At 40.6% G+C, this 14,153-nt stretch overlaps 1 protein-coding gene across 1 annotated transcript in view; it reads right to left on the bottom strand.

The window, feature by feature from the left end:
* The window catches only part of stab1 (stabilin 1), a 59,699-nt gene extending 52,071 nt beyond the window's left edge, over window positions 1-7,628 (bottom strand). The window contains exons 1-7 of the mRNA XM_061041278.1: window positions 7,073-7,628; window positions 4,208-4,344; window positions 3,934-4,049; window positions 2,238-2,323; window positions 2,029-2,098; window positions 1,257-1,352; window positions 498-611 (exon numbers count right to left, since the gene is read on the bottom strand). Of these exons, the coding sequence (XP_060897261.1) occupies window positions 498-611; window positions 1,257-1,352; window positions 2,029-2,098; window positions 2,238-2,323; window positions 3,934-4,049; window positions 4,208-4,344; window positions 7,073-7,123 (670 nt within the window). The 5' untranslated portion in view covers window positions 7,124-7,628. The remainder of the gene's footprint in view (window positions 1-497; window positions 612-1,256; window positions 1,353-2,028; window positions 2,099-2,237; window positions 2,324-3,933; window positions 4,050-4,207; window positions 4,345-7,072) is intronic.
* Window positions 7,629-14,153: the final 6,525 nt, after the last annotated feature.

Raw genomic sequence — 14,153 nt, 5'->3', positions numbered from 1 at the left:
ACATGAACATCTTAAGATTCACTAACATCCATCTGAGACTGTACACTTCATTTAAAAAAATTCTCCAGTCCAGAGCAATTTAACTACTGCAGACGAAGAGACTCTGACAAGAATATATCAAACCTTAAATGGATGTGAACCGTTTGTAAGTTTAAGTAAATTCGGGAAAACATGTCAATTTTATCCTGGAGGTGGCTTCAGAGGAAAGGTCATATTGCTATATACACCTTAAAGAGTTTATCCAGTGTACAAAAGCCTGTTCAGGATCTTTTAGACAGCTAATTTCAGCTTCATTCTGTCCGACTTGTCCTCACATACATCACACTAAAAAATCAATGTCAGCCTTATATCTGCTTAGAGCCAATTGCTAATATTAGCAAGAGGACACAAATCAGAGAGATGAACCAGAAGCCCTGAATTAAAACAACTTAAAAGTTACATTTTGATATTAAATAAAAAAAGACAAATCGAAGGAGACCATCTGTCTTTGTGTTTACTTGTGCATTTTCCCTGTGGCGACCTTCTGTGTCCGGGCAAACATTCACAGACGGCGTCCTCTCCCTCTCCTTTACAGTACGAGAAGGGGCTGCAGCTACTGCACCTGTTACTCACTGCCAACAACAAACAGAAAACAGCAGCTCACGGTGATACAACTTACACATCATACATACAAACAGTGAAAACAATACAAGCAAAGCATCACCTGTTTGTTTGTTTTTGGCACCTATATAACAAAAACGCAGCAGGGTAAAAAACAACAATAGTTTTCTGGTAGGCCGTTTTTTATCACTTTTTCTTTCCTCACTCACTTAGTAATGTAGATAATCGGGCCAGTTTTACAGTTTTACTTTATCTAAACATTAACTGGAGGAATGCTTGTCAGTCGTTCTCTGCTTTTTTCAAAATATACTTTGATCTAGACGTTTACATGAAAGTAGAATCAAAACAGGACTCTTTAAAATCAGTAAGATATGAGAAAAAGATAGTGCTCTTCTCGGTTAAGATACAGATAAAACATTTATCATAATGATGTCAGTCAAACCACGTGTTACTCAATATTTCTAAAAGGATGTCTAATCTTTTCATGACTACCATTATTATAAATGTACATCTCAGCATATTATGTTTTTCTTGAAAGGTTAGTAATATTTTTAGGGAGAAAGAAATTAAATTATGTTTATTTCGTTTCAATAAATTGCCTGATGTAGCCGAACGTACTTTCAATTAAATGAAAATCCAGTGATTCATGACCTTACCTATGTCACAGCGCTTCCCAGTGTACGGTGGCTGACACAAACACTGTCCATCACCATCTGGACCTTTATTACACACGCCATGCACACAGTCACACTCTGTAGAGACAAACATGGAGGGCCTTTAAACAACTGATGGACTGATTAAACTCACAGCGGTCTTACAATATTAAGTTATTTTGCAATTTGACCATTTTTGATTCAGATCACAGACTACATAAAGAGATGGACGACAATGCAGCACACCTAAAGTCAAGCCTAAGACACGTGGAGCTTCCCCTTTACACTGGCTTCAGTAACAACTTTAGCTTTAATAAGTTAATTGATGCTATGAAAAGAGGCATAACGCCATGATTGACAGCTCTGTAGATAAATGCAGCTCTTGCAGTGTTAATCCGTAGAGAGCAACTAGAGGAAACACAACAAACACAAGCAAAACAGTCATTGTACTTCCTATAAATGTGTCTCTTTTCAATCAACAAAAAATTCTGTTCTGTGGACTGTATCCGACCCGAGGAGTTTTTAAGCATTATTAGTAAGTTAAATGCTTGCTTTGGTTAGCAGGAGGGGACCTTCACAACACTGGCTTCACCAGTAGTTCTCTACTGGGCATACCATTACTCCAATAAGTCAGCTATTGAAGGGGGTATTTTGGCTTCACTTTTGTATAATAGACAGAAGTGGATACATCTTCCATCTTTATATACTGTCAATGATTAAGACTCCTACACGGGAACATATTTAAACCAGGGTCTTGAGGAGGTGAGGAGCCTACCTTTATCACAGTTATCTCCAAAAGCATTTGAATTCATGCACTCCTGACAGGCAAAACCTGCGAAGCCATCCTAAAGATAGAAATAAAGTAACAGTTACAACAGCAAACAAAGACTTCCAAAAGTCCTGTCAGACATGCAGGCTGACACTGAGAGGCTCCTATAAATGCATACAAAATATTGATCTCAGACAGGCCAATCAGATACGTACATCACAGATGCAGGTCCCGTTGCCAAGGTCTCCACCCAGACAGTTTCCATGAAAGTTGCAGGTCTGCCATGACCAGCTGGGACAGGCTACAAACACACAGAAAAACAGACAAAGAGGTGAAGAGCTGAGTGCATATTGCTACTGTTTAGGGTGACGGTGCCATATCAGCTAGCTTGCAGGTTGAAGTGTCAAGGTCGTCGTTTGTGTTATTGATCAGTTAGAGGCAGAGGCCAGATGTAAGAGTAAGAAGGAGAACACAAGAAAAGGCTGCAGATACTGTAGATTGAGGAATTGTTTAGTCACGACTGATAAGAACACATTAAAAGCTTCATCCAAGACGCATTTATATGCTAACCAAAATCAAGGTCAGGTCAGACATGTGCCTAACTATGCAAAACTCTGTAGTTCATAAAATCTAAATAGAATAGAAATAGAAAAAATACCCCGTACAGTGTGTGCCCATGACGACAATAACTAAGAAGAGCTTTTTTGTACCAGGCTGTAAACATGTTAATTTCTGCAGTAAAAAATGGAATTTTTGAATGGGTTGAGTACGTGATTTCCGGTGCTCTTGGAGCCAGCCTCAAGCAGACACTCAAAGAACTGCAGGATTTTGCTCTTCCGGATTGGCTTCATTTTCAACACCGGTGGTAAACCCAGGCACTGGGTAAACCCACATCTAATCTCTGGCACAGAGACGTTACTGGCTTGTTTTAACGTCCTCTAGCATGCTAACATCTAACATTCAGTTCTCTTTTACAAATAACAGCAATTTTAATTGCTTAATTACGTTTCTTTTGGTCAGATTAATCCCACAGTTTCTAATTTCTTGCCATCATGCCAACACTTTTATCCTTCTTATCATGGTCTTCAAATGTCTGAATACCAAGTATATTCAGTTTTACAAAAACAATGATAGGAAGTCAATACCTACATGATTTATTAATCTATCAATTAGGCTATCAAAAGATTTAAAACAAAATAAAATCAGCAGTCGTTTATTATAAATACTATGAAGCACTGTAGTAAAACTTGGGGCCAGCTGTCCAGAGGAAGGTCAGTTTGACCAAACGCAAATAATACAATCCAAGGATTTTCACCAAAATATAGGCTACCATGTCTTTCCCTTGGAGTTTTATCTTTTGTGCTTGTCTCTAAACATGTTATCCACTTACATTTTTTAAAATGTTTTTTCTGCTTTATATTTTCTTAGCATATCCTAAAAAATATACAAAAACATCACCTGAACACAAGGATAAACAAATTTTATAATTCAATATCTACATTTTATTGTGTGTAACAACTGGACTCAGCTTTTAAAAATATATATATTTAAGAGAGGATGTTTGTGAAAATCCAGGAAAAACATCCATTTTCACAGCAGGTTATAAAACTCTGGGCTAGAGTCATAAAACTAAAATGTTTGTCACCCCATCGGTGATCAACAGACTAAAAACAGAATTACACCATCATAGAACTCTGTAAACCTTTTTTTATGACCAGCCTAGTTTATGTTTTGATGGATACATTCAGGAGGAGATGAGATAATAATCAGTGATGGTCCTGAGTTGGAATCAAAGAACACATTTGGTCATTCACAGCCTTAACATGAAAGCAATCTCAGTATCTGTGTGTGTGTGTGTGTGTGTGTGTGTGTGTGTGTGTGTGTGTGTGTGTGTGTGTCTGTCTGTCTTACGTAGACACAGTGGTCCCCAGTGATTTTGACAACACGCTGGTTGCATGAAACTCTTGGCACATTGACGCGAACATCCATCCAGCTCCATGTCCCTGCCGCCGATCTGTACCACATAACTGTAACAAACAACAAACATGAGGTGAGAAAAAAAAAAAACTGCTTCATTCATCGGACAACACAAATTCACCCACAAACCTTCTGTTAATACATTTATGACACAATCATGATGGTTTTTGTGTGGGTGTCAGTATTGTGAAGAACCTGGTTCCTGTACCTGCAGTTAGTGGTGCTCACACTGCTGAAGCCGTGCGGGCAGCTGCTGGTGGTGACGGCGGCACAGGAGGTGCATGAGGTGTAGACATCTATCCTCACTGGGACATCACAGCGACCTCCAGGAGCAGTCAGATGGAGCTGAGGAGATGTGTGACTGTATGGTTAATAAATCAATAAGTTATCTCAACATTTCTCTGATAGTTAAAGTTCCAGTTCCTTTATAACCACTAAAACACTTTAGGCAGGTTGCCCCTGAAATCTTGGGGAGAGGGGACGGGGGAAATGGAGGATGTAACTACAGAGTCTGACGCTATGATGACAGTTTTTGCCTCTATGCCGTTCAGCATATTCACTGTATCAGTAAAAAATTGGAGAAGAACATACTGGCAAAGAGAGAATCAGTTTCACTCCGATCTTTGTGATCTGTGGTTTAATCACAAGTCGACTGGTGTTATGTCAACACAGCTGAATACCAGCCGATTGACAGCTCTCACTTCTGATTAAATTTGACAGTAAGTTTTAAAAACTTAAAAACATCTGAATAAAAGGGGAAGAAAGACATCCCTTTTGGTAGAATGAGGAAATCCGTCATTCATCTCTTTTATAGCAAAATGCAAAAGAATGGACAGACAATGCAGGTTAAACACGGCCCAAGCATAATGACAGAAAAAAAGCTCTTTTACAACGCATGTCACACCTACACATTCACACATTGATATCAGAGGCTGCTGTGTAAAGTGACCATCAGAAATAACTAATCCCATTCTGATGAAGCAGCAGGAGCAACTTGGGGTTAAGGACACATCGGACATGTGGCTGCAGGAGCCGGGGATCAAACCCCCAACTCTCCTCTTAAGAGACGACCGACTCTACCAACTGAGCCTCAGCCGCCCGTGGAGAATCTATCCCAACTGGGGCGCAGATGGCCTAGCGGTTAGGTTGTGCCCCATGTACGGAGGTTATAGGCCAGGATGAGGACTAAAAAGGCGTCACATCCTCTGTGACACTCAGCATTCAGCTGCTTTATAAGCTCTGACTTTACAGTATCAACTTGATACTCGGCATTTTATTGAACTTACTATTGAAATCCCTCATAGTCATGTGATGCTTTAATGATGTATTTTTAAAAAAAGAAAAATTATGATTTTGTTATTATATGCTGTCCTGTATATGGTTTCGATGTCTTTTGCCTTATGTTGTGTTCCCCTTTAGGGTCAATAAAGATTTCATTCATTCATTCATAGTCCACAAAGCGAGCGACCCTGGTTAAAGTCTGACCTGTGGCTCCTTTTTCCCGCATGTCATTCCCCACTCTCTCTTTCTCTCTCACACAGATTTCCTACTCTATCACTGTCCAATCAACTAAAGATGAAACCCAAACATTTAAAAACAAAAACTATATTATGAATTCATTGAGTAAATCTGACTCTGCGATGATTGTATTTAATTATTTGTGTAGGTATTGATGATTTGATCTGATCTGTGAAACAAAAAGTAAATGACGAGTTAGCCATCTGATTCTGGAACTTATGTAGGTATAAAGTGAACCACAATTTTAATTCATTGTCGCAGCTGTTCCACAAGTGAACCCTTGTTACTGATACGCCTCTTTGCTTTATGTGTGTCCTCGTCTTTGTAACGCTGTCACCAACAGATGTTCAACTCTGAATCTCCTTCAGCAGTACTTCTGTTACTGTTGTTGTTGTTTTGCTAATTTGTTAGAGAAATGAGCATGTCAACAGGCTGACCAGAAACAAGGTATATACCACCTGTATAGCATAAGAACAATAGCTTGTAGCTTGATCCAGAGATAGCTGGACTGGTTGAAGATCTGTAGGACGTTTCTAACAGGTGGAAATGTCTAGCGCCGTCCTAGATCTTCCAAGATCTTCAACCAGTCCAGCTGCCTTTGGATCAAGCTTCAAAATGTACCATGACCTGGATGACTGGGAACCTCCACAGATAAAAACAATAGCTTCCACGCTATAGCCCTGCTAGCTAGCTCAAACCCCCCACCCCCCACCCCACAGTACAGTAGGTACACCAGTGTGTACTGGTTTGCTATTGCTAATGTTTTTTGTTAAATCCATTAAAGTCAGTTAAGATCAGCATTTCTCAGCCACTGCAGATTACATTTTTACTGTTTTATTCATCTGCACCTTGTGAGTCCCCTAAATGTTCTGTAAGACTAAACCTGACCTGTACGACACCACTGAGTTGTACTAAAAACTACAATTCAAGTAGACTTCCACTTGTTGCAAAAAGCTTTGACTGTGCTAACATTATCTAAATATTTCCATTTATAAAGGACCAAAGGCCACCACATGTTCAGCAATCCTCCAGCTGAACTATTCAATGACATTTAATTTAATTTAATTTAATTTAATTTCAAACCTTTATTTATTCTCGAAAAGACACTGAGGTTTCCCTCATTTCCAACGCCGTCGAGATTACAAGCACAGTAAAACAAGCAAAAACACATCAAACACTCAGAATCTGTGACAAAAACCACTGAGATCATTTAAAACAGTTACAATTTGAAACAAAGAAATCAAATTCCTAAACTCTGGAAGAGAGGGAAGAACACCGATCCTTAGAGTTTGCTGGAGGGCGTTCCATGAATTTGGGGCATCAAAAGAAAATGCAGATTTACTGAGTTCAATAAAAGCTCGAGGGACTTTGAGAACGAGCCAATAAGAAGAACCGATCATGTAGTCACCGTATTCCACTCCAACAGGTCTGTGCTGTAAGGTGGAACTTTTCCAATAAGAGCCTTAAAGACATATAAATACCAAGAGAAAGCCATGAAGCTGAGGATGAAAAACAAAGAGTGTCCTGACAGAGAGTAAAGTTTGAGGTGTGTTACCTGTTCTGTCAGTGACGTTTGCAGGCAGAGCAGCAGCAGGAGCAGCAGCATGGCTGTCACATCCAGGAGCGGGGGGGGAATAAATCCACCAACCCAGAGCTCTCCTCAGTTAGTAGAAGAAAACGTAGATGATAAAAGAGAGGATTGTTGGATCTTCGCATCAGCTGTCTAGCTTTCTAACATCCAGATCCAACTTAAAAAAAACCAAAAAAAAACCTGCTCTTTAACAACAGGAAAAACACCCAGATCACAACATCCTCTGTGCAGGAAAAACAAAACTATTAAAGAACAATAGACATGTTATCCAGCGATAATACTTAAATAAAACACTGAAAGCAACTCGTTGTCAAGAGAAACAAAAAACCTGGAAACTAAAATGTACTTCAGTTAAAAAAAAGTGAAGAGTGGATTCCAGCAGAGTTTGGTATCAGCAGCACTATTTTTTACTCATTTTCAGCATGAAGGCAGAAATCCCTCTAATATAGGTTCTAAAAAAACAGATTAACGCTAACAAATTAACTCTAAGATCAGTGTCCCACGAGGCACAGAGCAGCCAGAGAGGCTGGAGCAACTACGGGCGTCACGTCTTTTCCTCTCTAATCTAGGAAGAGAGTAACAAAAAAACAGAAACGGCCACAGTAGGAACCTCCCATCAGAGGTCACCTCCTCCTGCAGCTACCCTGGTATAGGAACAGAAGCAGTACTAGTGGCACAACAAAAGTGCAAGGTGTAACAGAAACGTTTTCTTAAGTTGGATGGACTCAGAATGTCTGTGGGTTGATCAACTTTAAGGGCAGAGGGCACTGCTTCTACATTTCTCCTCTGTAAGGTCACTGCGGAGGACACTGTCATGTTTTAACCACGGTAGAGGGAACTGGACCCTGTAATATGTCTGAAGGCACTTGCACAGAATTCGCTTCAAGCAGGGGAATCGCAAACATTCATGAGATAATTAATAACAACGAAAGAATTTCAGGCACTCCAATTTCTCAGACCTCTTATCAATTGTGTGTCCTTTTCCTGTGAAATAGTTTAACTCCCCCAGAATTCAGAGCTTTTCACAACTTATGGAAATATGTGAACTGTGACAAAGTGTTCGATTTTAAACGGCAACAAGGCAAAAAAGGTTGGAAACTCGGGCTCAGACTACATGTGCACGGCCGATTTTATACCAAGATAAAAATTGAATGCTTATTTAAAGCCTGACATGTATGTTTTCTTAACTGAGCAATATTACACAAGAGGGAGTGATGAACATCAACTCCCCCTGTGATTATCTTCGGCCTGAGTGTTGATATCCAGAACAACATCTCTACCTCGAGTGTATTATTGCTTTTCATACAAAAGTTATACATGCAGAAAAAAGCAGAAAATAGCAGAAAATTAAAATGTTCCTTTGCATAAAGATGTGTCCAGTCTGTGTCAGTCAGCGACTTCCTTTCTATTTAGTTTTTATTTTTCTTAACGGGTCTTAAAGACACAGTTGGTTTGTAAAAACTAACAGAGCATCAGAGGCGCTGCTTGTCAACAGGCAAGGCAGACAACTGCTTGGGGCCCCAGACCAGTAGGGGGGCCCCTGAGGGCTGGCAAACCTTCAACCAAAGCTGCTGCCCACAATGTGCAATGACAGTAGGACAACTCCCTCAGGGGGCCCCCCATCTGACAGCACTCACTCCCTTTGCCCTGCTAAGAGTTGTATGAATTATTCCAAATACACAAAGATTGTCAATGAAAGTCAACAAAGAAAATGGAGAGAAATGAGCCGGAAGAGAGAAATAAGAAACAGGAACAGGAGTAACTTTTACAGATCAACTTGTTTTATCAATTTTACGATTGGGCCTGGCGCACATTTTGCACCTCAGTACTTTTACCCATGTTCAGTGCATGTGCACTTTGTATGTTTTATGTATTGTATGTGTTGTATGAAGTGACTCTCCCTGCAACCAAATTTACCTACGGGTCCAAATAAAATAACCTGAACCTGAACCTGTAAGCGTCAGGACACTTGCAGACAAAATGGTGATGAACGCTGGTTGGAGGGCCCCACAGTTGATTTTTGCCTCGGGCCCCAACAGACTCTCGAATCGCCGCTGAAGGCAATAATCAGCCAGAAGGATATTAGTATTTGTCATGTATACAAGGATATGAATAACCAGGTTTCTCTGTGTGCATGTAAACACACTCAATGTGTTTGGTTTTTTTTTACATTGATTTCTTCATGTTCGGTACTGTCACTTTAAATAACTCAAGTTTAACAAATTAAAACTGTAGTAAAAACTACAACATAAATAAAATGTTACATGTGAGCTATAAAGTATTAATTTGTGCATGTTTCTTTATAAGTTAGCCTACGTGTTGTGACTTCTTCTTACATAGCTCGACATTTATTATAAACCTGGATTCAGGTTGGGACTGCTAGAGCACAGCATGTCCTATTTTTTACTACATTTCACACACTTTCTGTTTATCTTTTGTAATTTTCCTCCACCTCCGAGGTCTTCCTACTCATCAGGGTTTCTAAGGACAGGAGATCTCTGTGAATTTCCTCTGAGATTTTTTTTGTCAACGAGCTGTTGTTTCTCTTCGTAGGGATAGTTTGGGGGTCGAGAGCTGTTGCTTGTTTGAACCCTTTCAGACAGTAGCGGTGATATCACATATTGATAAGCAGAGAAAAGTCTTCAGCAGGATATGTTATTATATCCAGGCTTCTAACTCTGAGGTGTTTTTGAGAGAAGGAAGAGAGAGAGAGAGAGAGAGAGAGAGCGATATTGTGAGAAGTCGCTCTTTTCCTGTCAGGAAGTTTGGGACGGATTTCCCCTCCTGGTCGTCCCAGTTGGCCCCGGGTGATTTGGACGGATTTCCTGGTCAGCTGGCAAAACTCCTCGTCGGCTTCTCAGAACGAAAAAGGAAAAAAATTTGAAAAGTGCACTTTCTTTCCTGTTTTAATATATTTTGACTTGATGAACAAGTGACAGGCACATGGAGGTAAAGCTGGCCAAGGAAAGAGGGGTCAAATGTTAAACTGTCAAAAGACATAACAATAGCAGGAAGCAGGGCGACAACAGACCGCTGCAGGACTCTGGGGGTTTACTGCCTTGCTCACAGGCTCTTCAGCTGTCACAGTTTGGAGGCCTCGCAGCATTACTTTCCATTATCTTCTGGTAAACTTTTGCATCAACATAATCATTCAACAGGGCATCTCAAGCATTTGAAGCATATTCAATTTTGTCCTGATAATGTGGAAGTTAGAAAAGTTGAGAGATCAACAAAGCAAGATGACAGAGCCTGTAACAATTAAATGGAAACCCATCCAATAGTCGTTAAGACATTTCAATGAGAATCAAATGTTTTTAGGATTAATCTTAAAGTTTGGAGATCATGTATATTTATCTAAACTCCTTAAATGTGCTCACACATCTTTGACAACTTGAGAGTGTCCTTTTTAAAAAGAGACATAACATAGTGGGAGGTCACCCTGATAGCCATTATCTGTAAATGATGCACAACACATACATACAAACACACAGGCACTCGCTGAGCTGTTTAAAAAGTTAGAAAAACATGAATCAAGGGGTGAAGAGAGAGGGGGTGGGGGGGGGGGGGGGGGGTGGAGGGGCCTGTGCCAGAGGTCGCGGTTGTCTCTGTGCCCGTGTCCTGGTGACCGTCTCAACCCCAACAAATCCCTCCAATCAGCACTCTGAGCCGGAAAACAGCAGAACAGACGAGGAAAGCCATGAAAGATAAGAGGAAGCGAGAAAGGATTTACTATCAGTGTCACATCCCTCTGGTGTTCCCTGTTGTCTTTGTGTCCCAAATGTTTATCAAAGCAGACTTTTAGTGGACGCTCAGAATATCCAGAACATTGAAACTAAGTCGCCCATATCACCAACGGAGCCGCATAAGAAACAACCTTTTATCAAGCTTTCTGTGGAAGGCATTCAGTCACTTCATGTGATGGTGTCCGGGAATATATTATTTCTGTATGATGTACAGCTACAGATACTATTGTTCAGTTAGAAACAGGTTACAAGGGCGCCGGTGGGCTAGTGGTGAATGTGCACACCCCATGTACAGAGGCTGTAGTCCAGGTTCAAAGCCGACCTGTGGCTCCTTTCCTGCATGTCATTCCCCACTCTCTCTCTCTCTCTCTCTCTCTCTCTCTCTAACCCCCAATTTCCACATACTCTGTACTCATGTTACGACCCAGACAGGAACGTTCCAGAAACGGGTCGTATTGGGGCAGTGCGCGGGTGGATATTGGGGGTTACTCTATCCACTGTACTATCTCTTAAATAAAGGCATAAAAAGCCCCAAAGATTAACCTTAAAAAAAGGTTTAAATGTATAATTAGTTCACCTTTTCCTATAAAAATGAAGTTTATGACATTTTCTTATTAACTGGATTTCTAGTGATAAATCGATTGGTTCCTCATTGTTGGAGCCATTTTTGGTGTTTTGGTTATTGGGCTGACCACTGGCTGGCGCTGTAAACCCAGGTAGGGAAACTTTATTTAAATGACGCTGATTAGCAGCAGGTGTTGCGCACAAGGAAGGTCAATGGTTTTTGACCGTGGCACAACGTGGTGAAAGGAGCAAAGCGAGACAAGAAACCATTCATTGTTTTATTTACAAGTCTTTATTATGTTGAACCATTAAAATGATTGGCATATCCAAATGACAGATTTTGTGTTTGTTAGTTTTTGTTTCTGGACTCCAGCAAGGAGCCGCGTACGAAACCGACCCAACAACGAAAGGTGTGTCAAACCTCATTTTAACCTTCAAGTGATTTGGACAAAACTGATTTCGCCGCTAAACTGAATAACTAGCTAACCTTAATCAAAGAGCTCTTGTGAAACTCGGCCTTTAACTGAACAAAGCCAAGCATTTTCAGCGGCCTTAACAAAGTCACTAACCTGATTTATTAGCTGAAGTACCAAGTGTTAGGCTAATAGAAGATCTGACCTTTTAGCTCACCAAATAGTAGACTGCGGATTGTTGGCTAATCTGAACCTAACGCTTGACTCAAACCCAACTGGTTTTACTGCTGAACTGAGCAAGTCGATAATCTGGTGTCACCATTGAAGCTGAACTTTACTGTTAACTTACCCAAACAAATGTTTTTTCTAGTCAAAAACTTTTGATGACATAAAAATTGTGTAAATGTTTGAGTGTCCTATACGGATGAATTTTTAAGATTTCTTTTTTTGGTCTTTTTTTTTTTTGCCTTTATTGGAGAGACAGGATAGAGTCGGAGATCAGAGAGAAATAGAGGGGGGGGAATGGCACGCGGGGAAGGAGCCACAGGTCGGATTCCAGCCCGGCCACCCACTTTGTGGACTACTGCCTCTGAACATGGCGCGTGAACTACCTACTCTCAAACCGGCACCCTGCCTATGGATGAATTTTGAACAGAATGTATAAAAGTAGTTGCAGATTTGCCACCAACATTTAGGACAAAAAACAACCCATGAGCTTCATAGGACTTAAATAACTGTAACTTCCTTAAGTGTCCCAGGCTGAAAGTTAACCTTGACAAATGCATCGTCATATCATGTTGGCATGGTCAATATCACGTTGTTCCAAACAGGAATCCTGTTCGTATCCTATCTCTCTGTGTGATGAAGTATCAGACAGCTGAATCAGTTTCTTATTGCAGTGTTTGCTTCACATAAAAAGCAGAGCAGTTGTTTCCTGTTGGTCAGTTGACCTGTTGGATCCCAGAGAAAGACACTCAGTTTTCCAGTTACGCTGATCAGACACTTTCTTGTACAGTATCTCGGCTCTCAGTCGGTCAAAGAGTCCCTAAAAAGGAAATGAGCAAGAATTTCATGATGAGGTCCTCCAGCAGACAGGAAATAGAGGAAGTTAAATGAGTTGAAAGGTGGCAGTGCATTTCATGATGCAGAAGCGCCAAGTCATCACAAACCTCACTGAGCAGACTAAGCGTGAACTGCTGACGGGCATTTGAAATCTTTCCCTTTTATGTTTGTTTAATCATTCCTGGAAAACAAACGGTTCTCGACCTGACCTCGGACGAACGCTTAGAAAAAGTGCAATCCCACATAACAGCCCTCGTAAAAACTCTCAAAATGTGTTAATCATTTTTGATGTTTCATATTTTTTACTTCCATTGTCACCTTCATTTTTCAAACATTCCCGACTAGAACATCCACTGAACAAATAATTGCACAGAGCCTTTAAAAAATAAAAATAAAAAAGATTTTGAAATTACTAAGAAAGTAGCTGCTAACGAACAGTGAACGCTATTTTCAGAAATTAATCAAAACATCATTTATTTATTTTTTTCAAATGTTTATTTTTGGGCTTTTTGTGCCTTTAATTTTCCCTTCATGACATCACAAAGGGCAGTAGCCCCTGCCCCAGGTGGGTGACACTCCCACTAAACCTTTACCTATCTGAAGAAAAGACAGAGTTCAGAGCACTTTTTGAAGGTCTCAGTCTCAGAATGGAAAGCATAATTACTCGGTCTTGTCTCGGTCTCAGACTGGGCGGACTCCGGATTTTAAATCAAGACCTCCACTGATTCCCACGTCATCACTGTGATAAGAAGGAAAACGCTTCTTTCTTTTTTTTTTTATATTCAGTCAGAAATCATGGAGAGAGAGAGATTTGGGAATGACATTCGGGAAAGGAGCCAGGTCGGATTCTAGCCTTGGCCGCCCACTTCGAGGACCACAGCCTCCATACATGGGGCACGCGCACTAACCACTGCGCCCCTGAAACACTTCTTTCTAAAAGAATGTCAATTTATTTGTAGATACATTTATCCCGCTGGTTAATGCCGCAACCTTCACGTGTTAAGTCTAAGTGAGTGACACACCGGCTGCACACATGATGATTTTTTTTTTAGAGATATTTATGGTCTTGGTCTTGTCTCAGTCTTGGTCTTGACTCGTCCTCGATCCCTAAATGTCTCCGTCTTGGAGCACCCTGGTCTCGGGTATATCTTGGTCCCGGTCACTGTAGTCTTGACTTCTGCACAACTGATCCTAGATGTTAAAGAGGAGTGTTTACCACAGCGTCTTATTCATCGCTTTCACAGAAACATGAAGTAGGTATTC

The sequence above is a fragment of the Labrus mixtus genome, chromosome 7, assembly GCF_963584025.1.
Source record: "Labrus mixtus chromosome 7, fLabMix1.1, whole genome shotgun sequence".
Lineage (NCBI taxonomy): Eukaryota > Metazoa > Chordata > Actinopteri > Labriformes > Labridae > Labrus > Labrus mixtus.
The sequence above is the reverse complement of the archived record's forward strand: the minus strand, read 5'-3'. Positions and strand labels throughout refer to the sequence as shown.